This window comes from Tenrec ecaudatus, chromosome 2 (assembly GCF_050624435.1).
Source record: "Tenrec ecaudatus isolate mTenEca1 chromosome 2, mTenEca1.hap1, whole genome shotgun sequence".
Taxonomy (NCBI): domain Eukaryota; kingdom Metazoa; phylum Chordata; class Mammalia; order Afrosoricida; family Tenrecidae; genus Tenrec; species Tenrec ecaudatus.
The window spans coordinates 147,401,228-147,425,251 of record NC_134531.1 but is presented as its reverse complement, the minus strand read 5'-3'; the positions used below and the strand labels follow the sequence as shown (position 1 = coordinate 147,425,251).

The 24,024-nt window shown below is 41.2% G+C and overlaps 1 protein-coding gene across 8 annotated transcripts in view; it reads right to left on the bottom strand.

Annotated features, from left to right (window-relative positions):
* Positions 1-24,024, bottom strand: part of LOC142439374 (protocadherin alpha-C2) — a 255,834-nt gene that overhangs the window by 36,268 nt on the left and 195,542 nt on the right. For all 8 annotated transcript variants that reach the window (XM_075541686.1, XM_075541688.1, XM_075541687.1 and 5 more), the window contains exons 2-3: positions 11,397-11,455; positions 8,830-8,918 (exon numbers count right to left, since the gene is read on the bottom strand). In XM_075541686.1, the coding sequence (XP_075397801.1) occupies positions 8,830-8,918; positions 11,397-11,455 (148 nt within the window). The remainder of the gene's footprint in view (positions 1-8,829; positions 8,919-11,396; positions 11,456-24,024) is intronic.

The following is a 24,024-nucleotide window of genomic DNA, read 5'->3' as shown; positions in this document are numbered from 1 at the left end:
GAACAAATAAATCTGGCTTGAAAGGAGTATGGCCAAAATGCTCTTTAGAGGCAAGGATGGTGAAACTTCAAATGACATACTTTGGACATGCTGCCAAGAGAGACCGATCCCTTGGTAAAGCAGAGGGGCAGCAAAAAGGAGCAAGACCAAGGAATGGATTGATAACAGTGGCTGCAACAATGGGTTTCAATCAGTGTTTTGTTCTGTTGAGCCCTGAGTCGCTGTCGCTGTGGGTCACCTAACAAGGCTGTACTCCATTAGGAACAGGTTTTCTTTGTTATGCTAAAGTGTCATATCAGTGTTGGGTGTGTTTACACCACTCACTTTTGAAACATAAAAGGAGCAGAGTTTAGAGACAAAAGCTAAGAGAAGATACCCACCACATGAAGATCACCAACAAATACAAGCAATTCTGTTTACTACAGCCACTGCCCTTAATGTCAACTCTACTTCATCTTTTGGTGTTCCCTGCATCCATCAGAATTTTGCCCAAAGAATCCTCCAAAATTATACTTGACAACTTGAAGATTGTCTTCAGTTCTTTCATCTTGAGATCAGGTGAGCATATTTTTCCCTTTTGATTTTCTAAGTCCAGATCTTTGCATATTTCGGTACAATGCCTTGTTTCATCTTCTCAGGCTGCCTTTGAAATTTACTGTTCAGTTCTTTTACTTCATCATGACTTCTATTTGCTTTAGCTACTCTATGTCCAAGGGCAAGTTTTAGAGTCTCTTTTGATACCCACTGTAGTCTTTTATTTCATTGCTGTCTCTTTAATGACCCCTTGTTTTCTTGGATATGATGCTCTCGGTGCCATCCCACAACTCCGCTGGCCTTTACTTATTGTTGAATCCATCAATCTGTTCTTGAGATGGCCTTGAAATCCATATAGAATACACTCAACATTTTATTTTGGCTCTCGTGGATTTATTTCAATTTTCCTCAACTCCAACCTGAACTTACATTTGAGCAACTGATGGTTTATTCCACAGTCTGCTCCTGGCCTTATTTTGGCTGATAATAATTAGCCTACCCATCTTCCCTTCACACAGTTGTAGTCAATTTGGTGTCTGTATATTCTATTTAGTGAGACCCACATGTACAGTTTGTTGTGGAAACATGTATTTGTATGAAAAATGTAAATGTATGAAGTCACTGATTTTGCAAAATTCTATTATTCCAGCTGTAGTTTTGTTCCTCTCACCACCATCTTTTCCAACTACTGATCCTTCCCCTTTAATTCCAACTCTCATATTCTAATTTGATGGCCCAATTATTAATGAATGTATTCAGTTGTTTTTCTCATTTTGAGTCACATCCCATTAGCAAATGGAGGCCCTGAAAGTTTTATTCCATCCAAGTCATTCATTTCAGCTCTCCTTTGAGGTTGTACCTCTTCCTAAGTCATAAGTTGAGGGCCTTTCAGCCCGAGTTTATCTTCTGACACTATACTGAGATAATGCTCTGCTGCTATTCATAAGGTTTTAAGTGTCTAATCCCTCCGAAGCGGACCTCCTTTTCTTATTCCTAGTCTGTCACTAGTTTAGAAGCTCCCATGAAACCTGTTCACCATTGGTGACCCTGCTGCTATTTGAAACACTGGTGGCATAGCTGCCGGCTTCACAGCAACACATAAGCCACCGCAGCACAACACACTGACAGACAAATGGTGACGAATGGTGATAGAACCAATGAAAAGCAGAGGCCATTCGAGCCTGGAAACAATCACATTTTCTGGAGCACTATTCTTTCCCACAAATAATAACCCCTTCTCTCTCCCTATTTCCAGGTAGCCAGCTGGGGATAATGAACTGTTTGGATGTCAGGATGATTCAATCTCAGGGAGCTTGTATCAGGACCCAGAGATGAGAATTACTGAATTCTGACTTCTTTCAACCAAGGCTATACTACAGACTGGCAAAAGAAAAATAAATCTGGAAAAAATTAATAAGGAGATTTGATATTACTAAGTCTATAGGCCAAGCACTATGCTCCGTTTTTCTCTTTTATTTCTCATGAAAACCCAATGAGTATTATTACTAATAGACCCAAATTACATATGAATCCATTAAGAAAATACATTTAAGCAAATTTTCTATGTTTACTCAGCAAGCAAATTGAAATTAGATTCTAACTCTGATATATCTGATTGCAACTTAGAGTCTTAACTTTTATGCCATATTCCATACAAACAGGGTAAAGCATTTTAAATCCGAAAACCCAATGAAACCAAAAAGACATGGCAGAGGGCAGAAAGAATCCCCCTTACTTCATGTCATCTGTGCAGAAGTATACTGGAAAGTGTGGCTGGGTCACGCATGGAGTAATTGGAAAATGTGGATTCTGTCCAGCTTTCCCATAGCTAAGAGACCATGACTCACGAGTCAGCAACCAGGCATAATACCAAGATGGAGAATAGAGAAGGGAGGGCAATGATCTTTCTGTCCTAGTATCCTGAATTTTAAGGACAGACATGGGCCAAAGGTGGATGAAATATCAATTAAAGATTCCTATTTCATATTCTTAGGGGAATATATGCCAACTACAATTGCCCATATGCAAACTCAAGATGAAGAAAATTAAGACAAGTCCAGGAAAGTCAAAGTATAACCTTGATAATATTGTACCTGAATTTAGAGATTATGTGAAAAACCTGTTTGACCACTCATGAGAACAGACGAGCTACAGGGTGACACTGAGAACATCATATACGAAGAAAGAAAAAGTCATTAGAAGTGTTATATGCTTTTCTGGTTTTTGGCATATGAAACCCAGGATTGATGAACTATCGGAACAGCAGGTAGAATAAGAGTTTTTTTCAAAAGGGAGATGAAGTCCAAGAGTCCTGAAAGCAAAAGAATGTTTGGAAAATAGTTATGGTAGCAATTGTACAATACTGCTTGGCAGGATTGAACTGTGGAATGATCGGATATGTGTATTAACTGCCAATTAATAATAAATTTTAAAAAATAAAAGTATTAAAGAGGAACAGAAGGGCAGGAAACAAAGAAAAGACTAAATGGATGCCAAAAGAGGCTCAAACTTGCTCTTGATGCAGAGTAGCTAAAGTGAAAGGAAGAAATGATAAGGTAAAAGAGCTGCACAGATTATTTCAAAGGGTGGCTTGAAAAGACAAAGTATTAAAATAAAAACTAAAAGGGAAAAAGTATGCTCATCACATTTCAAGCTGAAAGAACTGAAGAAAAATTTCAAGCCTTGAGTTGTTACAATGAAACGTTCTAGGAACAAAACACTGAACACATAAAAAGCATCACAAGTAGATGGAAGAAATGCATAGTCATCACACCAAAAAGAATCGGTCGGTTCTCCTCCATTTAAGGAGGTAACATATGATCAAAACCCAATGGTATCGAAGGAAGAAGTTCAAGGTACACTGAAGCCATTGACAAAAAAATAAGGCTCCAGGAGTTAATGGAATGCCAATTGAGATGCTTTGACAGATATGAAACGATGGAAGCATTTACGTGTCTATGTCAAGAAATTTGGAAGACAGCTAGCTGACTGCAAGAAATCTATATTTGTACCCATTCCAAAGAAAGGTCATCCAACAGGATGTGGAAATTAGCAAATAATATCATTAATATCACAGAAAAGTAAAATTTTTCTTAAGATAATTTTTAAATGGTTGCAGCAGTACGTCAACAAAGAACTGACAGATACTCGAGACGGGACCTGAAAAGGACAAGGGACCACAGATATCTATCACTGCTGATGACCGATGGAACTTGGCAGAAAGCAGAGAATACTAGAAAGATGTTTAACTGTGCTTATTGACCATGCAAAGGCATTCAATTGTATGCATTATGTGGTATTTACACAATTTCACATCAGCTTGATAAAAGAATGAAGGGGTGCAGTTTAGCTTGTCAATCAGGTCACAGCCTAATGATCCTCCTTGGGGGCATGGTCTTCTCATGAGGATTCTGGGAACTTCCTCGCTCTTGATTCTGCCATCAGAAGAGGCAGGCCACTCGCTGCTTCACCTTCCTGTTGAGTCACGTGGAGACCTGTGCTGTACCCAGATACATCCACCAGCATTGGATCCACAGACATTTCAACCACCGGCCTGTGATCTTCCTGCATTCGGCATCATTGCATGTGCTGTGTGCGTCTGAAGAAGAATCATGGTCTAATATTGGATTTATGGGCTAATATAGAACTTATGGACTTCATCTGAACTGGATTGGGATGTTTTGTTGATGCATAATCACTTCTTGATATAAAGTTCTCACTTATACATATGTGAATGTCTCTGGATTTGTTTCTCTAGTCAACCCAGCATAATGCAGATTATAACAATTAAAGATAATACTGTGAGTAATAATAATTCCAGAGTTCATGGGAACCTATACATAGACCAAGAGGCAACTACTGGGACAGGATAAAAGGCTACTATATGGTTTAAAATCAGGAGAGGTATGTAACAGGGTTGTATCTTTTTACAACACTCATTCAATGCCGAGCAAATAATCCAAGTAGCTGAAGTATATGAAGAAGAATGGGGAACTTAGTTTGGAGGAAAATTCATTAACCTTGCTTGCTGAAACTGAAGAGGACTTGGAGCACTTTCTGTTGAAGATCAAAGACTACACCTGGACATAAAGAAAACAAAAGACCTCACAACTGGACCGATAAGCCACATCACGACCAGTGAAGAAAAGGCTGAACGTGTCAAGGATTTCATTTTTCTTGGGTCCACAATCAATGTGCATAGAAGCAACAATTAAGTACTCAAATAATGTGTTGCACTGGGCAACTCTGCTGCATAAGACCTCTTTATAAAGTGTTCAAAAGCAAAGGTGGCACTCTAAGGACTAAGATGTACCTGATCCGAGCCATGGTACTTTCAATGACCTTATATGCATGTGAAAGTTGGGCAATAAATAAGGAAAGCTGGAGAAAAATTATGTATTTGGATTATGCTGGAACAAACAAATCTGTCTTAGAAGTTCAGCCACCCTACTCCTTAAAATGAGGATAGCGGTTCATGGTATCAGGAGGAACCAATCTCTTGTGAAGGACATCATGTTTAGTGTATTGCAGTGTATTCTTTAATATGGCTCTTCTAGCAATAGCTTTTGTTACTTCCACTAAATGAACTCCATTTTCCTGATGGGCTGGCTATGGTAGGGGGTGGGGGGCAGTGAAAAACATGGATTCTATGATTCAACTGTGAGTGACTGTTAACAAACTTAACTGTGATTGCCATCCTGCTTGATATAAATTCAGCCATCTCATATGATCGCTGAAGACAAATGGGTGCATAAGCAAATGTGGTGAAGAAAGCTGATGGTACCCAGCTATCAAAAGATATAGTGTCTGGGTCTTGAAGGCTTGAAGGTAAACAAGCGGCCATCTAGCTGAGAAGCAACAAGGCCCACATGGAAGAAGCACACCAGCCCGTATGATCACGAGGTGTCGAAGGGACGAGGTATCAGGTATCAAAGAACAAAAAATCCTATCATTGTGAATGAGAGGAAGTGCAGAGTGGGGACCCAAAGCCCATCTGTAGGCAACTGGACATCCCCTTACAGAAGGGTTTGAAGGGAGGAGATGAGCCAGTCAGGGTGCAGTGTAGCAATGATGAAACATACAACCTTCCTCTAGTTCCTAAATGCTTCTTCCCCACCCCACCCCCACACACTATCATGATCCCAATTCTACCTTAGACCAGAGGATGTACACTGGTACAGATAGAAACTGGAAACACAGGGAATCCAGGGTGGATGATCCCTTTAGGACCAGTGGTGAGAGTGGCAATACCGGGAGGGTAGAGGGAGGGTGGATTGTAAAGGGGGAACCATTTACAAGAATCTACATATACCTCCTCCCTGGGGGACGGACAACAGAACAGTGGGTGAAGGGATATGTCTGACAGTGTAAGGTATGACAAAATAATAATTTATAAATTATCAAGGGTTCAAGAGGGAGGGGGGAGCAGGGAGGGAGGGAGGGGGGAATGAGGAGCTGATGCTAGGGGCTTACATGGAGAGCAAATGTTTTGAGAATGATGAGGGCAATGAATGTACAACTGTGCTTTATACAATGGATGTGTGTATGGATTGTGATAAGGGTTGTATGAGCCCCCAATAAAATGATTTTTAAAAATCAGCCATCTCAGAATCAGGAAGGGGGAATCTTACTACCAGCAAGAGAGAAGTGGCAGGAATGGAGTACATCCTTTGGACGCCAAGATTCCCCCTTGAACTTCCCTGACTCAGGAGATGGCTTTGACATCAGAGGGCCGGCAGAGCAGCAGCAACAACAGCACCAGGAGCCAGTGCAGGAGACAGAGTGGTGGACTTCCCGGCCCACAGAGTGGGGGAAACTGAGTGCTTTGGGCCAGGAAGCTTGCTTGTAATGGGGTGCCGTTGTCACTTAATGGGAAAAACCGAGTTTGTTGACCATAGACTTGGCGCTGAGTGCTTTCCGGAGGTTTATAGCAGAGGGGCATGCCCTTTGGGTACTTACTGTATTCCTAAAAGACTTTTGTAACATTGCCTGAGCAGGGCAGAGGCCAGGTTACAAGATTAAGGGACAGAAAGAAGCCTGCCTGTGGGCATGACACAGAAGAAACTGCCCTGGCTGAACAACTATATACTGAGCATTTCTCACCTGAATTGTAACCTGTAAACTTTCCTAGAAAACGCCATAATTATGAGCATTGTTTGTGAACTCTGTGTTGCGATGAATTATCACCACAGAAGTGGAGCACCGTGGGAGGAACGGTCGGTGTCTGAACAGGGATGGAGGGTGGAGGCATGTCTGATTTCTGCCTGGTGGCAATCCTCTTAGGATTCAATGGAAGTCAGATGATGCCCCCACACTGTTGTCTCAGTTGGTAAAGTAGAGGGTGAGTGAAAAAGAGGAAATCCCATAAGGAGATGGATTGACACAGTGGCTAAAACAATGGGCTCAGCATAGCAATGTTTGTAGGGATGGCACAGGACTGGGCAGTGTTTCATTCTATTGTGCATATGCACTAACTTGATGGCACCTAATAACAAATGCCAACCTTTCTCATTAGCGAGAGTGGGAAAATGCATTAAAAATTGGTTCTTGTCTCGATAGATTCCCTTGAAATAAAGCGAAGATGACAAACACTAAATGAAAGTCTATGTAAGCCAAAAATCAAGCCCAATTCGCTGCCATTAAGTCGATGTTGACTCATAGTGACCCCCGTGGGTTTCTGAGACTGTAACTGTGTACGGGAGTAGAAAGACTAGTCTTGTTCCTTCGAAGCTGCTGGTGGTTTTGAACTGCCGACCATGCAGATTACAGTCCAACTCCTAACTATTATGCCACCAAGGCATGATTTAACATAACTGCGCTGATTCAGTAATTCTCACCTTTCCAAATGCCTCTCCATCCTGCAACACGTTGGCAGTCTAAACTCACATCCTCCTCCAGCCGTCTTCTCTACCCCAGTATTGGCATTGGGTTGCATATTTGTCAATGAACTATTTTATGTTCCTACCCTTGCCATCTGGCAATATTAGCTCTCTGATGAATTGCTCTAATGTGTGCTTTTTTTTTTTACAAATGTGACTTTGAGTTGAATGGTACATCATTCATAAATAGTAAATGCTGACTGATTAAATCAACAAAAGCTCGTGAAGTTGCCGGCAAAAGGAGGGATGGGATGAGTGTCTGATACCTATGAAACTTAGATAGCTAAGCATTTGAAAGGCATCTGGTTATTTGGGGGGAGTGTCTTCATTAGTTGTTTATGCTTAAATTTGTTGATGCATTTGGAATTAGAGCTAGATATACATGAGTTTGAATCCTACCTCTACTACTTAAAAAGCTATTTGAGTTCTTAATTTTGTTCCTCTAGGTCTTCATATCTAACATAGATATAATAAATTCCTTGCAAGACTATCATGAAGAATAAATGAGACCATGTATTCCAAGTCTGAGACATGTATGTAATGTGCTTGGCATGCTGTGTAGGCAGATTATGGCTCAAGAGACATTAACTGTGATCATCATCTTCATGTTCTGTTAATGCAGGATTGTTGTAGATACCACTTTTGCTGTCTTCCCAGCCTATGAATATCCACTTTGTGAAAACTACCACCAAAGCCATCTATATATTTAAGCTATATTTTGTTACGTGACACTGCCTTAGCCATTGAACCCGAATGAAGAAACTACAGCAATGAGAATTTAACCAATTTCCCCTTGTTCACCAAACCATTGGATTCCTGATCTAACTTGGTAGGTAGTCTTTCCAGAAATTTTAAACCTGGAATTGCTTCCCACTGGTCATCTGAACTAAGAAACTATTCAGTAGGTACCTCTGGCAATATGAATGCCCAGGCAATAAAAATTAATCTGCAGTAGGTGATGGATGTGCAGAGAGAAGATGCTTTTACTTCAAGTTGAAGAGAATAATGACTTGTTCATAGTAACTTTCCACTTCAAGAGAAACCCCATTCTTATCTGTCTATATGACTAGCTAGCTAACCAGCTAGCTCTATTCCTATTTTTGTCTTCATCCAGAAGATCTTCAATACCAGTAACATCTGTGTATCAGCCCACCAGAGTTTCTCTATATCCTTTGGATAGCCTAAGTATTAAAACAAACCTGATTATTTTAAAAAACAATTCTCTTTATGTACACATAAAGTGATCTGGTTTCAATTCTTGAAAGGCATGTCGAAAATAAAAATAATTACATTAAAAAATCTTTGTAACCACAAAAGCAATAAAAAAAGTGCCACCAACATTTCTGATTTTACAGAATCAGGTGATCTGATCGCTTTCCCACACTGAAGCAAGAATGGAGGAACCAGGGCTCCTTACCTGGTGTTGCGCTGGATACTGTTGGCCACTGTTGATCAGGCCCTCCTGGACCAGCCCGTAGAACGGCAGCCTCCTCCAGATGTACAGAGCTGAGTGAACACATAGATCCGGTAACTGTTGGATCATGAATGCCTTTGAAGCTCTCCTAAGACCCTCAGAACTTGCATCTATGGAGGCAGCGCTGTAGCGACCACAATCTGACCACATTTGAGTGGAAGCAATTACTGCTGAGTCACCTTGCATGCACTGCAGTATTGCTGACTTACCGACTGGCTGCTAGACTACTCAGGCAGTTTGGGTTTTCATTAATGCCATGTGGTAGTCTTTAAATCTAGCACCAAGTCCATCAAAGAGCTAATGCCATATTAACCTCTTAATGCCGAGTAAGCAAGGAACATGTGTTCTCAAAAGCCCATGCCTCTTCTTGCAGGCTACCTAGTCCTGAATTCTCCACAGCAAAGAGGAGAAGATACTAAAATTGCTTTCTGCTAAGTGAAGTGTTATTCTAGATTGACTACACAATTAATTCTTAACCTCATTTTCTGTTTTAATATTTTTACATATTTCATGGATAGAAAACTGGCTGAGTGAGAGATTTATAAACTCTATATTCTCTCTCTTTGACTTCAAACAACAGATCTAGTGGAAATTTACTTATTGAATTCTGCCTTGAAACTACCCTTCATCTATACCCTAACCACTTCTCCTTTTTAATAATATTAATATTTGGAAAATATTAATATTTTCAAGTGTTCTTGAATTCCATGAGCAAATTATACCGGTTCAGCCAGTTCATATGAAAGATACAACCATCCTGGAATCCATTCAGTTCAAAAGGACACAATGTAGAAGCCTGGAAAAGTCAAGTCTATGTGTGGAAAATAAAACTAGCATTATTTAAGTCAAAACTCTAATGTACACTCAATGTATTACATTGTCAGGAAGAAATGACATGTTAGTATTCTACTTTTATCTCACTTCTTATCCTATTTAAATCACATAGTATCTTACTTTAAGATTGAATAGACTCACATTTAGCTCTTTAATTTTAAAATACAAAAAGGAAGTCATATGTTTTATTATTTTAAATATGCATATACTTTAAATATAGTTTTAGGGTATATCTCATAGCTTTGGTAGTTGCCAACCAAAGTGCTGACTTTACATCCTTCACCTGGGACACGAGTTAGTATTATAAATCGTGTTTTTATCTGCGTACAGTTTCATCAATAGCTCATCTCTCTATGCGAGGGTTTCTGATCTAAAATTATGACCTAGGTTCCAATGTGACATTTCATTAGAACCAACTGACTCCCTGTCTTTAGGCCTTCGCCGATTGCTTCTGGTTCAGAAATAGCACCCACTGTAATGGTTTGTGCTCAATTCGCAGTGCCTGAGAGTCAGTCATTTGTTTTAATCTAATTCAATTTGAATGGGTCTAAATTAATTTTTTCTTCACCAGCTCAACACACATTTTCTAAGTTCTCCCTATAGAAATGTATCTAATCTGGTGAATATTTCCTTAACCACTTCCCAGGTATTTTTGACATTTGAAGGTTACTATGTATGAAAATTAAATCCCTTTCCAGGTAGCAATCATTTGTTTTCTGACTTTCCCTATTTGGTTTCCAAAGATATTCACAAATAATGAAATTTTGATTAGGCCCTGTAGCATGGATACAGGACCAGTTCTGGGAATAATGGTAGTTAATCAATTACTGTCAAAAAGACAAAGTGGAGAAGGAAAAATTCTATTTAATCTGAGTCTTAGAGTAATGCTTTTGCTTTATGTTAAGCTATATTTGAGCTCCACCAAAACCACAGCCACCACTCTTGAGTTGATTCTAACTCGCAGTATCCTACAGCACAGAACAGAACTGCCTCTTTGGGTTTCCGAGACTTTAAATCTTTACAGAAGCAGACGGCCTCGACTTTCGCCCATGAGATAACCAGTGCGAGTAACTTGTGGCTAGCTGCTCACTTTGTAACCCACTCCACTGTGAGCTCTAGACAAAAAATAGCCCTTCACATGGCCCTTCCTCTGCTAAGCCCATGCCTTTGTGGAAATGAGATGGCAAAGATATTAAACAAAATGCCTATCAAGTGCTAAAAAAGAATTATGTCCACATGTTGTGGATAAAAACATGTAGCAGTCAGTGTGTGGTTGACTCCAAGGTAAGCAACATGTACACAGTACAATTATACCTCATTCCAAAACATCAATAGTAATTGATATTTTTGAGAGGAAGTGTGGACAGAGGAAGGACACCGGAAGTTGGGGTCACTTCCTGACAAAAATTTTGATGAGGAAAGAATGCAGTAGCCCTGCTCTGTGATCTTTCAGGGACTCTTCTTTGCCAGCACTTGATACGAACTTGGCACCGGCTTCTTCCAGTGTTTCAAGGAATAGAAAGACACGGAGAGACGTGAAAATAATAGCATTCTCACGGCAAAGCAGCTAAATCTTTTCACTTTTGACAGCCGCTTCCAGCCTATGGAAGCATATTTTATCTGAGCCACACAAAGTGGCAGCTCCTTCTGACTGAAGGAAAGGGGGAAATACATACCTGTGCATTCCTGCTCTCAGGGAGGCAGAGTAACGCCAGTCAGGGTTGGACTGTCGGGGCTGCGAAAGCACAAATAGAGTTCAATGTTAACAGAGCCACACATCACGCTCTCTCAGTGATACTGCTACGTGATTAATTGGCTTCTTCCTTGAATATGTCCATGGGCCTAAAAGTACCGAATGAGCCGTTTCATGTGCAACTTTAAGGTCATAGCTCTATAGCACTTAGGAGAAACCAAACTAGCTCGTCAGGCTCCTTGCACAGACTAAAAGTCGCGGCAAGCCAGGCTTTGCTCGGGACTATTCCAAAACCAGGTTCTCAAGACATTAGAGGAAGGGCACTCTGTTTCGAGACAGAGGCGCTTTCACTGCCCTTGCCCTCACATGCCCCATTATGGGTACGTTTCTAATTCGGTCTTCCAGTTACAACCGGATGTAGCACTATCCACGGTCGCTGGGCTGCCGGGACCGCAGCGGACCGCAAGCTGCTGCTTTGCAGACTGCAGCATGTCTGAGCCAGGCTGTGCCCGGTCAGAGCGCCAGCATCTGATAACCCTCTCTTGTGCTGATTGAATAGGAAGACTAGGAAGAGGAGAACAAACCACTCCAGAGTTTGGCCTTGTTTTGCTACCCAGTTCTTTTCAAAAATCTGTACTTGTTCCCTGCTCCTCCCTGATAGCTTTACCTCCTCGCTCCATTGCTATTAGTAAGCACAGAGGTGGTAGTGGTATAGTGGTGAGCAGAGCTGCCTTCCAAGCAGTTGACACGGGTTTGATTCCCGGTCAATGCAATTTGCTTTTGGGAACCATATAACCCCCCTCCCAGGGGGACGAACAACAGAAAAGTGGGTAAAGGGAGACAGTGGTCAGTGTAAGACATGAAAAAAAAGTTATAAATTATCAAAGGTTCATGAGGAAGGGAGAGGGGGAGGGGGGACATGATACCAAGGGCTCAAGTAGAAAGAAAATGTTTGGAAAATGATGATGACAACATATGTACAAATGTGCTTGACACAATGGATGGATGTAAGGATTGTGATAAGAGCTGTAAGAGCCCCCAATACAGTGATTTTAAAAGAAGATATAATAACTATGCTTCATCAAAATTAAACCTGCTTTTTGAATTAAAGGATGTTATTTTTTAAAATGGAGGGGTTGGAATAAGCTATAAAGGTAGCTTAAACCCATGAGGCAGCTGACTCATTCTGTATCACCTTATATACAAATTGCCAATCCAAAGTCGAGACGACAGAAAAGGAAATATAGGCAGTGAACCACCCCGAGGCACCTTGGGATAAAGATTTAGCAGTGTTCCTAAAGGCCACTCATAAAATCCACGATGGAGCAGGTCTACCCTGAAACATATGGAGTCAGCATGAGTCAGAATACATTCCATAGCAAGGTTTTGTTTGTTTAGGAAGACTGGGGAATGACAGTCTGGGTAAAAACTGCCAGGAATCACTGGGGATCAAATCTAATACCATACTGTCTTGTATCAATTAACAAAAAAATTACTGAAAACCTCTTATAGATATACTTCTAGATGTATTTTCATGTGCAGAGATTAAAATGGCCCTATCACTAAATGTAGTGATCTGTTTGAATGGAAAGATGGAGGAAGGTTGTATTTTACATTTTCCTCTGGATAATCATTATCATATTTGATTGACGCAAAACCACAGGCATACCAGTAAACCATTTCAATCTATCAACCATGCTTGTTGCCATCATTCTTGCAGATCATTTAAAAGATGCATAGTCTCTTATGAGCACGTGACTGGGAGGATTTCATAAACAGCTGAAGAAGAAATAATCTGCATCCCAGCTTACAGAGAGTACGGAATGGCATGTGGTGTTCCAATGAGCACTGTGGTTAAGCTCTCTGCTGCTAACCAAAAGGTTGGCAGTTTGAATCTACCAAATGCTCCACAGGAGAAAGATGAGACAGTCTGTGTCTATAAAGACGTACAGCCTTGGAAACCCTGTGAGCAGTTCCACTCTGTCCTAGAGATTTAGTTTGGTTTTGACGATAATTGGAGTTTTAGCCAAAGTCAAGATCCAGGAAAATCTACACCTGTAGGGTACCTCATCTCCAATGCTTCTACCCCCAACTCTGGTCAGCCCCTCTGATCCTCTTCTATTCCACAGCAAGAGATGGACAGACAAGCTGCTTCATCTTTGGTTTTCAAAGTCCAACAAAGGGGCTTCAAAGAATCATGACTGAGACCCTTAAAGATTAGACCCTTAAAGATTAGACATTCATGTGCATTAAAAGATTTCACCAGAAGAGAATCCACAGACTGCAGGTGGAGGCGGAATTTGGTAATGACACACCAGGCAAAGGACTAATCTCTTAATGTATAGAAAGTTTTAACACATCGACAAGAAAAAGACAAATAATGGGCAGAGGTCATGCACTGATCAAAGAAGACACCCAGGCAGTCAACAAACACATGAAGAACGGCTCAAAGAGCCCTAACCATTTGAGAGCTGCAAATCAAAACAACAATGAGATACCATCTCATCCCAGCATTAATAGCGAAGTTAAAATACACACGCACGCAAAGAAAACAACAAATGCTGGCAAGGGTGTGCAAAGGCTGAAACCTTCAGCCACCACTATTCAGACTAAGAAATGATCTGACCATGCAGGCAATAGCATGTCACAACAAGAAGTTGTACGTAGAAATAGCCTGCCTGCTGGTTTTGCTGGGTGCCGTTGAGTTGGCTCCTACTTAGAGCTGCCCTGTGATTCAACAGCACCTGCAACGAATATCATCACGGAGCCGCCAGAAATTCAAGCTGGATTCAGAAGAGGGCGCAGAACAACAGCTATCGCTGCTGGTGTCATGTGGATCTTGGCTCAAAGCAGAGAATACCAGAAAGATGTTTTACTGACTACGCAAAAGCATTCAACGGTGTGGATCACAACAGACAGGATAGCACTTAGAAGAATGAAAATTCCAGAACATTTTACTGTGCTCATGTGGAACCTGGACCCGGATCAAGAGTCAGTCGCCCAAACAGAACAAGAAAGTACTGTCTGCTTTAAAGTTAGGAAAAGTGCGCCTCAGGGTTGCATCCTTTCACCATATTTATTCCATCTGTTTGCTGAGCAAACCATCCAAGAAGCCGTACTATATGAAAATGAATGCGATATCAAGGTTGGAGAAAGGCTCACCAACAACGTGTGCTATGCAGAAATACCATACGACCCAGTAATCCCTCTACTGAGAAAAGATCCTAAAGAAATAAGTTCGGTAGCAGGTACAGGTATGTGCACACTCATGCTCATTATAACTCTATTCACTGTAACAAGAAGATGGAATTATCTGAAGGCTACCAATGGAAGAATGAATAAACTTTTCCATACACACAGTAGAATACCACTCAAAGTTAGAGTAACAGGCATAAAAACTGCAATAACCGGGGAAGGGGGAATTGATGGAAATGATGACTGTATAACCAACCCCACTTGAAGGGAATGAATACAGAATTGTAGGTGAACAGATACATTGGAAGGTGAAAAATATGACCAAAGATAATAATGGCAATATCTAATATAATAATAAGGGTTCCTGGGGGGGGGTAGAGTAGGAGAGGGAGGGTAGAGGAGCTGATATCTGAGAGATCAAGAAGAAAGAAAATGTCTTTAAACTGATGGTGGCAGCAATTGTACAATTATGCTTGACCTAACTGCACTATGGATTCTTATAATATTAAGAAGAGCTCCCAATAAAGTCTTTAGGAAAAAACCCCATAATAATATGGATGAATCTAGAGATGGTTCTGCTGAGTAAAACTGGTCAATCACAAAAGGGCAAGTATTGTATGAAACCACTATTATAAAAAAAAGAAACCACTATTATAAAAAGTCAAGGAAAGGTTTTCACACTAAAATAAGTATCCTTGGATGTTTACCAGGAGTGGGAGGGTAGATTACCGGCTAGGGGGCAGACATGCATTAACTTGGGTGAGCATGTGTTAACTGGTGTGTAGTGAGTAATACGAGGGAGTGTGCAAACCATGGGGATCCAGGGAAGGCACTGGGATGGGGTGCAAGAGTTACAGACAACAGAGATAAGTATTATTTTGATATTGAAACCACAATGGTGATCTACAAGTAAATGTACAGATAAAAACACAGGTAGAATGGGAGGGAGAGGGAGAGCATACCTACAAATATATACAATCTGACAGACGATCTTTGTGCATGGGCATTTGCTTCTGCTGCAAATATATCTGCAAAGGCAGTGAATAGTTTACTCTTCTAGCCAAAGTGTCTAGCTTCCATCAAAGAGTCTTTTCCTGCATAGATCTGGTGAGGTGGGAGAAAATACTGGTAGAATGTGCTTGTGAGTAATGTAATGTCATTCTGCTACATAGAAAATGAGCCCTCTAAGAAGTAGGAGGAGGGATCTCTTCACTAGCAAGAGCCAGGAGTAGAGCACGTCCTCTGGACCCGAAATCCCTGCAGTGTGAACATACTAGATCTAGAAGACAGCTATGCCATCAGAAGAGCAGCAGCAGAATCAGGAGCCAGAGCCTGGGACAGACGATGGAGGTCCCACCCAGGGCGCAAGTAAAGCTGAGTATTCTTGTGTAGGAGGCTAGCATTTGGAGGGGATGCCTCCAGAAGCTGGACTTACTGGCCCATGGAAGTGGAGCTGAGTGCCTTAGGTTGAGACTCACTGGGGTGGGTGCTCTGAGCACTTCATTCAGGGAGCTGGCTTTGCTGACCCAGGAGCTTGAGCGAATGCCTTCAGGTTGCAGTGGACAGCAGAGTGGTATGCACCTTTGGGCTTTTATTAGCAGAACAGAAAGGACTTTGTAACATGTCCTGATAAACAATTCAACCCTGAGCATTTCTCACTGGCATTTTAACTTGTTTACTTCCATAATAAACTCTTTAATCATGAATTTTGTCTGTGAGTTCTGTGTAGCCACTGCAATGAATCTTGGAAACTAGTGAACATTAATTAAGACATCACAATACCTATAAATGTGATGGAGAATCAGGTTGTAACATAACCGAACACCTTGAAAAGTGAATGGCTGGGCCTGGGATCTCAGGACCCCAGTCTTAGGGGACAGACGCTAAGGTGTCCGTCGGAGTAACAATCCACAACAACAGTGCTTCACATCCCATTTTGTGAGTACAAATGGAGGTCTTATAAGCTCATGATCGGCCACAAAGTATAACTATTGTCCTTTCTCTCTGCAGGAAAGAAAGGCAATGAAGTTTGAAGATGTGTGGAAATATTAGACCCATGGACTAAAGGAGAGCAACTTTAGTCCACACCTGGCTACCACTCCCAACTGCTCTGAAAAGGTTTACAACAAAAGGTCCTGGACAGAATGGGAGAAAAATATGGAACAAAAATCTAAATCATTAAAAAAAACACCAGGCTTACTGGTTGGGTATAGACGTGTGGGCCCCCTAACAGTAAGGTATTTGTCACTCTTCAGGCCTGTAAACGATCTCAACTCCTGGTTCAAGTTTCAATCAAACAATAGGTTGGTTTATAGGGGAAACAATATCATAGAAATATTGTACTCATAGCTTAGAATAATCAACCAATTGAAATAAAAAGGTATTTTTCCAACCACAAAGTTCAGAAAGGTTAAGAAAGAAGACAGAGTAGAAACAGGAAACACAGAGAGGGAGTGGGTAAAAGATGTTTCATTGTGGGGATTTCAGCCAAGAATTATTGAATGGGAAGCTGATCTATTCTGTAAACGTTTACCTAATTCACAATAAAAAGAAGTGGGTGTCCATCCAAATTCCAGCATCTTTCTTCAAAGAGTTAGAAAAACAGATTACCAACTTCATATGGAGTGGGAAGAAACCGAGAATCAGCAGAGACCTCCTCAAGAAGAAGGACAAAGTGGGAGGGCTTGCTTTACCTGACTTTAGCACCTACTATACAGCCACAGTGGTCAAAACAGCATGGTACTGGTAATAATGATAGATATTCAGACCAATGGAAAAGGATTGATAACCCAGAAATAACATCATCAGCAAACAGACAACTGATCTTTGATAAGGGCCCCCAAAATATCAAATGGGAAGCAGATGCCCTCTTCAATTCGTGGTGCTGGAAAAAATGGATATGGGGCAGAGAAATGACGCAAGACCCTTACCTCACTCCATAAACAAGAATAAACTCAGGTGGACCTTGAGGTAAAACCCCAAACTATTAAGGCCATTAATGAGGGAATTGGGACACACCTGAGAACCTTGGCACAAGGATTACAATAGGATTTCCAATAGGAAATCGGGAAGGACACAAACACAGAGGAGGCACAAATTGACCAGTGGGACATACTAAAGATAAAACCCTTATGTACATCAAAAGAATTCACCAAGAGAGTAATAAGAGAGCCCATGGACTGGGAAAACATCTTTAGCAATGACACATCAGACAAAGGCTTTATTACTAAAATCTACAATACTCTAATCTATAGAGAAAAAAATCAATTGTCCACTCAGGAGGTGGGCAAAGGACCTGAGCAGGAGTTTCTCAAGGGCAAAAATCCAAATGGCCAATAAATATATGAGAAAAATGTTCCAGATCTCTAGCCATAAGAGAAATACAAATTAAAACAACTATGAGATACCACCTAACACCCTCAAAGATAGCCCAGTTCAAGAAATCAGAAAGTAACAAGTGTTGGAGGGGATGCAGAGAGATAGGAACTCTTGTCCACTGCTGGTGGACCTATAGGTATGTACAGACATTATGGAAATCGATTTGGTGATATCTAAAACAGTTGGAAATTGAGCTACCAAATGATCCGGCAATCCCCCTACTGGGCATATACCCAGAAAAGACAAAAAACAAACCACGGCCAGACATCTGTGCCCCAGTGTTCATCGCAGCACAGTTCACAATTGCAAGGAGTTGGAAACAGCCCAAATTTCCATGAACAGATAAATGGATGAAAAAACTCTGGTACATACATACAATGGAGTATTACGTATCACTAAAAAGCAGCGATGAACACACGAAGCACATCGCTGCATGGGAAGAACTGGAGGACATTATGCTAAGTGAAGTAAGCCAAGCACAAAAGGATAAGTACTACATGAGTCCGCTGAGGTAAGCTCAAAAAATTCAAAAGGGGCACAGGGAAGAAGCTACTAGATGCATAATTCCCTGGGGTGAGGTCCAGGTAATATGGTAGGAGCCAGACTAAACTCGGGGATACATATGGTAGCCCACTAAAAAGGAGGGGAGAAAAAGACATGGGTAGCCGGGCAAACAGGGCACTCACCCACACAGGGGGAGGGTGATGACTGTGTCTCCACAGGGAAAGAGGGACCAGATTCAACCTGGTGCTCCGAGACAAGAACGCAACACACTGACATGAAGCAGAGAACCAACAGAGAGGCCTGAGGGGCCGGCCCATCACCAACTAAGTGAACGGCACCAACCTCCCCACCAGAAGAATTCATTTCAGAGGACAGCACTGAAGTTACAGCTCAAGAAGAGGGACTTGTCTGATCAGAGTTCACAGGAGCCAACAAGGGGGAAAGGAAAAAAAAAAGAGAGAGTGAAGCACATCCTGGCTCACCAAGCCCTGAGGACAATGTTTCTGCTCAGAGCAGCAAAGCGTAGAGACGACCACAGGGCCGGCTCACCACGGGACACAGCGTTCCTCACTGACCCATAGCACCATTAGGGACAACACTAGAGACACATGGGGGGAATTGTGCCCACCCTGAGCTCACTACACCAAAGCCAGCCTCTGGGGGCATGCAGCAGAGCAGCGAGGGGAGCAGAGCAATGACGTCCCCAGGGATAGATGTAGGGCCAGGGCATGACACCCCATCAGACTCAACTGGAAAGCACTCGTGAAGGACAACAAATAAACCCTGAACTATTCATAGGGTTTTTTGTGTGTTGTAACTATTGTTTTACTTTCTATTGTTGTTTTGTTGTACGTGATGTACGTTTGTTGTATGTCCAGGTAGATGTGATGGTACATAACACGTCTACCTGGAAGGGATAGGTGGGATAAGCAAGCTGGAAGAGAGAACAATGGGATGACAGTTCTGGGGGGACATCAGAGAAGGGGAGGAGAGGGAAAGGAAGTGGATATTAACAAACCCAGGGACAAGGGAACAAGTGATCCAACATCAGGGCAAGGAGGGTGTAAGAGGTCTGGCATGGCTGGATGAAGGGCAATGTAACCAAGAATTTCCAAAACCCAAATGAAGGCTGAACATGATAGTGGGACAAGAGGAAAGTATAAGGAAATAGAGGAAAGAACTAGGTGGCAAAGGGTACTCATAGAGATCCAAATACAGGCATATACAGATATAAATATATCTATATATGATGAGGGGGAAATAGATCTATGTACATATATTTATAGGTTTAGTATTAAGGAAACAAATGAACCGAGGGCCCCTGCTCAAGGACTCCCTCAACACAAGAACACTTTGTCCTAACAATTCGGCAGTCTGAGATGCTCACTTTCCTGGCACTATCCCTGAAGACAGTAGGTGCACAAGCAAATGTGGTGAAGAAAGCTGATGGTGCCCGGGTACCAAAAGACATAACATCTGAAGTCTTAAAGGCATGAAGATAAACAAACAGCCATCTAGCTGAGAAACAACAAAGCCCACACCAGCTTGTGAGATCACAATGTGTCGAAGGGATCAGGTATCAGGCATCAAAGACAAAAAAAAAAATCATAGCATTGTGAATGAAGGGGGGTGCGGAGTGGGAACCCAGGGCCCATCTGTGGGAAATTGGACATCTCTTTGCAGAAGGGCTGTGGGTAGGAGACGAGCCAGTCAGGGTGAAGTGTAGCAATAATGAAACATACAATTTTCCTCTAGTTCCTAAATGCTCATTCTCCCCCACTATCATGATTCCAATTTTACCTTACAAATCTGGCTGGACTGGAGGACGTACATTGGTACATATAGGAACTGGAAACACAGGGAATCCAGGATAGATGAACCCCTCAGAACCAGTGGTGAGAGTGGCGATACTGGGAGGGTGGTGGGAAGGTGGGGTAGAAAGGGGGAACAGATTACAAGGATCTACATATAACCTCCTCCCTGGGGGACGGACAGTGAAGTGGGTGAAGGGAGACATCAGATGGTATAAGATATGACAAAATAATAATAATTTATAAATTATCAAGGGTTCATGGGAGAGAGGCAGTGGGGAGGGAGGGGGAAAATGAGGTGCTGATACCAAGGGCTCAAGTAGAAAGCAAATGTTTCGAGAATGATAATGGCAACATATGTACAAATGTGCTTGACACAGTGGATGGATGGACGGTTTGTGAAAAGAGTTGTACAAGCCCCCAATAAAATGATTTTAAAAAAGAAGTAGGTGTTTTTAAAGGTTCACAGAAAAACTCCATTATCTTTCATTTGCATTTTCTCATAAACTTTTTGAAGGCCCCTTGTTTGCTCAATATAAAGCATCACAGAACGATGTGAATACTGAATGCAAGACTCTCATTTTCTACCACAGGCATTAGTGGGAATAAAATTAAAATATTTGTAAATCATTTTGAAAATATACTGAAACCCTTTTTAAAAATGTGCATCATCCCCGGCTTCTCCTTACCCTCAGCAGTACTAATGTCATCTTGTCAGCTGTAGAAACCTCCCTTCCAGAAAAACTTTGACATCTGTTGAGCAAATGTTGCCAATTTTACTAAGATTGGATAACATTCATGATGAAAATTACTGCAACTTGATATTTGAAGTGAGATGAAATCATCAACCTCATTTTGCTGAAGCACAGTTCACGCAAGACTGACCAGGAAACTGAGTTCATTGAACAATCCCACTTCCTCAGTGATCACATTTTCTTTGTCATGCTGCTATTTTCTACAATAGCCTATCAGCAACATGATGTTTCTCACTCATTGGTCAAAATCATGACAAGTCTTAGGGTAGTAAGGCCAAGCTGGTTAAAGGCAAGGAAGAAAGTATTATTGTGTAACTCTACTCAGTCCTAGGCGCTGGGCTAATATTTTCCATATACTACATTTACCCTGTCATTTCCTTTCTTGTCCGGCCATAAAGTCTATGTAAGCAAGGGTTACATCTGTACTGTTCACATTTGTATTTCAGAGACTAGCAGAATTCTGGCATTTCATAGGTATTTAAGTGCTTTTGAATCAATGAGCTAACATGCAAGATCAAAGCTTCTATAGTTAAAGTACAAAATGATAGCCTGGACTTGAGTAAACTTTCAAAAATCCACGTTGAAAGGTCATTTGACTACCTAAGTTCCTGCCGTAATGAGACATATGCTCAGGCCTTGGACTAAAGGCGAGGCTCTTTAGTTCTCTAGGACTGGAATGGTGTGCTCCAAGGTTATACTTAGTCTCATTGTAAAAAATACACGACCTTTGATTTCAAAGAAGAAGAATAGCCACACAACCTGGGAGTCTGAAAAGCCAAATTAGGTGACCTATATGAGAATTTTGGTAATCAAGAACAAGAACCCATTTGACTTTCTATGAAAAATATAGCAAAAATATGATTTTCCCCATAGTAGTGTTATTTAGTATTTATACCACCGAATATTTGAGATACGGATCAATTAATCACCTCTGGTAAGACTCCATAGAAGAATCTTGATCAAAACGGGGGAAATGCAGAAAAGAATTTCAAATTCTCATGGACTTAAGACTTCTTGGCACCATGGAAGTTGGTTGAACCCTTGAAAATATTGCCATGAGATAATGTTTAAATCTTGAGGCAAAAATATTCCCTGAAGCCTTCTTACAGTCAAATAATAGCTTAGCTTAACTACTGAGTGTTAAGCCTTTGAAAGAACTATCTACAGGGGATCAAACTGACTATTTAAGCTCTAAAGATTACATAGGAAACTCTGGGGGCAGTAAATTGATTTTAAAAGGAGAGGAGCAACTTAGAACAGGCGAGGAACAAAGGCTACACCACGGGGAAGATGTAATCAATGTCACTAAAGGCTATATATGCAAACTGTCTAATTCATGTATATTTTGTTGTGTATATGCTCATCACAAACAAAATAAATAAAATTATTTTTAAATGGCCTCTGACATTCCTGAACTCACACAATTACTCGATGGAATAATAAAACGTCTTATGTTGGAAATTCCTATTAAAGACATAAAGAAATGGCATTGAGACAGGAGACTGTTGTAGCACCTCTGTTTCCTTAATAAGAGAACTTTTAAAGATGTAGCCACTGCAGATTTTCCACATCAATACTGAGTGAAGAAGGAAACAAATTCTTCGATTAGTGCCCAAGGCCCCCATTTCAGGAGTACATACCTTATCTAATCTCCGAGACTATGAATATGATGCACTTTATCCCCATACATAGTTTTTTTTATATGGAGCAACTGATTTTAACAAAGGGAGATTATTCAGGTGGGACTGACCTAATCACACGAGTCATTTAACTTTGGAGGGGCCAGGGGCCAGAGAGAGGTGTCGCAGAGATGCGACGTGTGACAGACACCCATGTAAGAGAATATTATTGCTAGCTCTGAAGATGGCGGGGCCACAGGCAAGGATTTGAAACAACTTATGAGAGCTGAGAATGCTCCCCCAGGGACAGCCAGTAAGAAAATGGGGACCTCAGTTTCATGCCTTCAAGGAACTGAATTCCACCAGCAATTTGAATGAGCTTGGAACAATTCTTTTCCCAGATCCTCCAAAAGAGAACTCAGTCTGGCCAACATTGATTTCAATCTTGAACTGAGAACCCAGCCACATGGAGCAGGGCTTTGAGCTACTACATGGGCATTGTGTTTACCCATGAATTTCAGACAATTTGTAACGAAAAATGAATATAGACAATGTTGGCATTTAAAAAATGAAGGAATCTACCATTTAAAATCATCATTGTTCTGTTACATATGTCTTTGGTTAAGGCAAGTTAAGAAATGTATAAATATGATGATTCTAGCTGGAATGCTTTCCTCCAAAACAGCCATTTACAATCTTAATCCATGGGACAGGAGAGTAAAGTGAACAACTCTGAAAAATACCTCATGGGTTTCCAGCACAACAGAAAATGCAAGGGCTGCTTAGTGCTGGACACACAGCCTGCTAACACAGCAATTACTCTCTCTCACAATCTCACTTCCCTGGAGCCAGAGTCCTGACCCTGCAGAGGCAGAAAGGAACAGATGCTGCTTATATGCCAAGGAACTAGCATTTCTCGTCCCCTTTGCAATGTCTGAGCTTTCTTTGCATCTTTTCAAATTCAAATCCTTGAGAGGAAAAGCACACATAATTTTTAGACTAAGTACATTGAAAATGCTACTAAGGAATCCTGTAACTTTTGATTTAAAAAATAGTGGTTATTATTTTTACATACAAAATCTTTTCAGATGCACGTGAAGCCCAGCAAAATTCACATTCAAAAACACCTGTAAAGCCCCATCAAATTGGGTTAAATCAGTGGGTATGGTGACTGCAAGTTTTCTCCAAACATTTGCAAACTGACATCCTTTTGACCCCGCATGGAGAGTAGAAATTGGGAGTCAACCAAGGCAAGAACTGGCTCTGCTACTCTGTCAAACAGACAGCATGCCAATAGACAATGTATAACATGGCAGGCCGTGCCCCTGCAGAGTATTCTGAGTCAGACC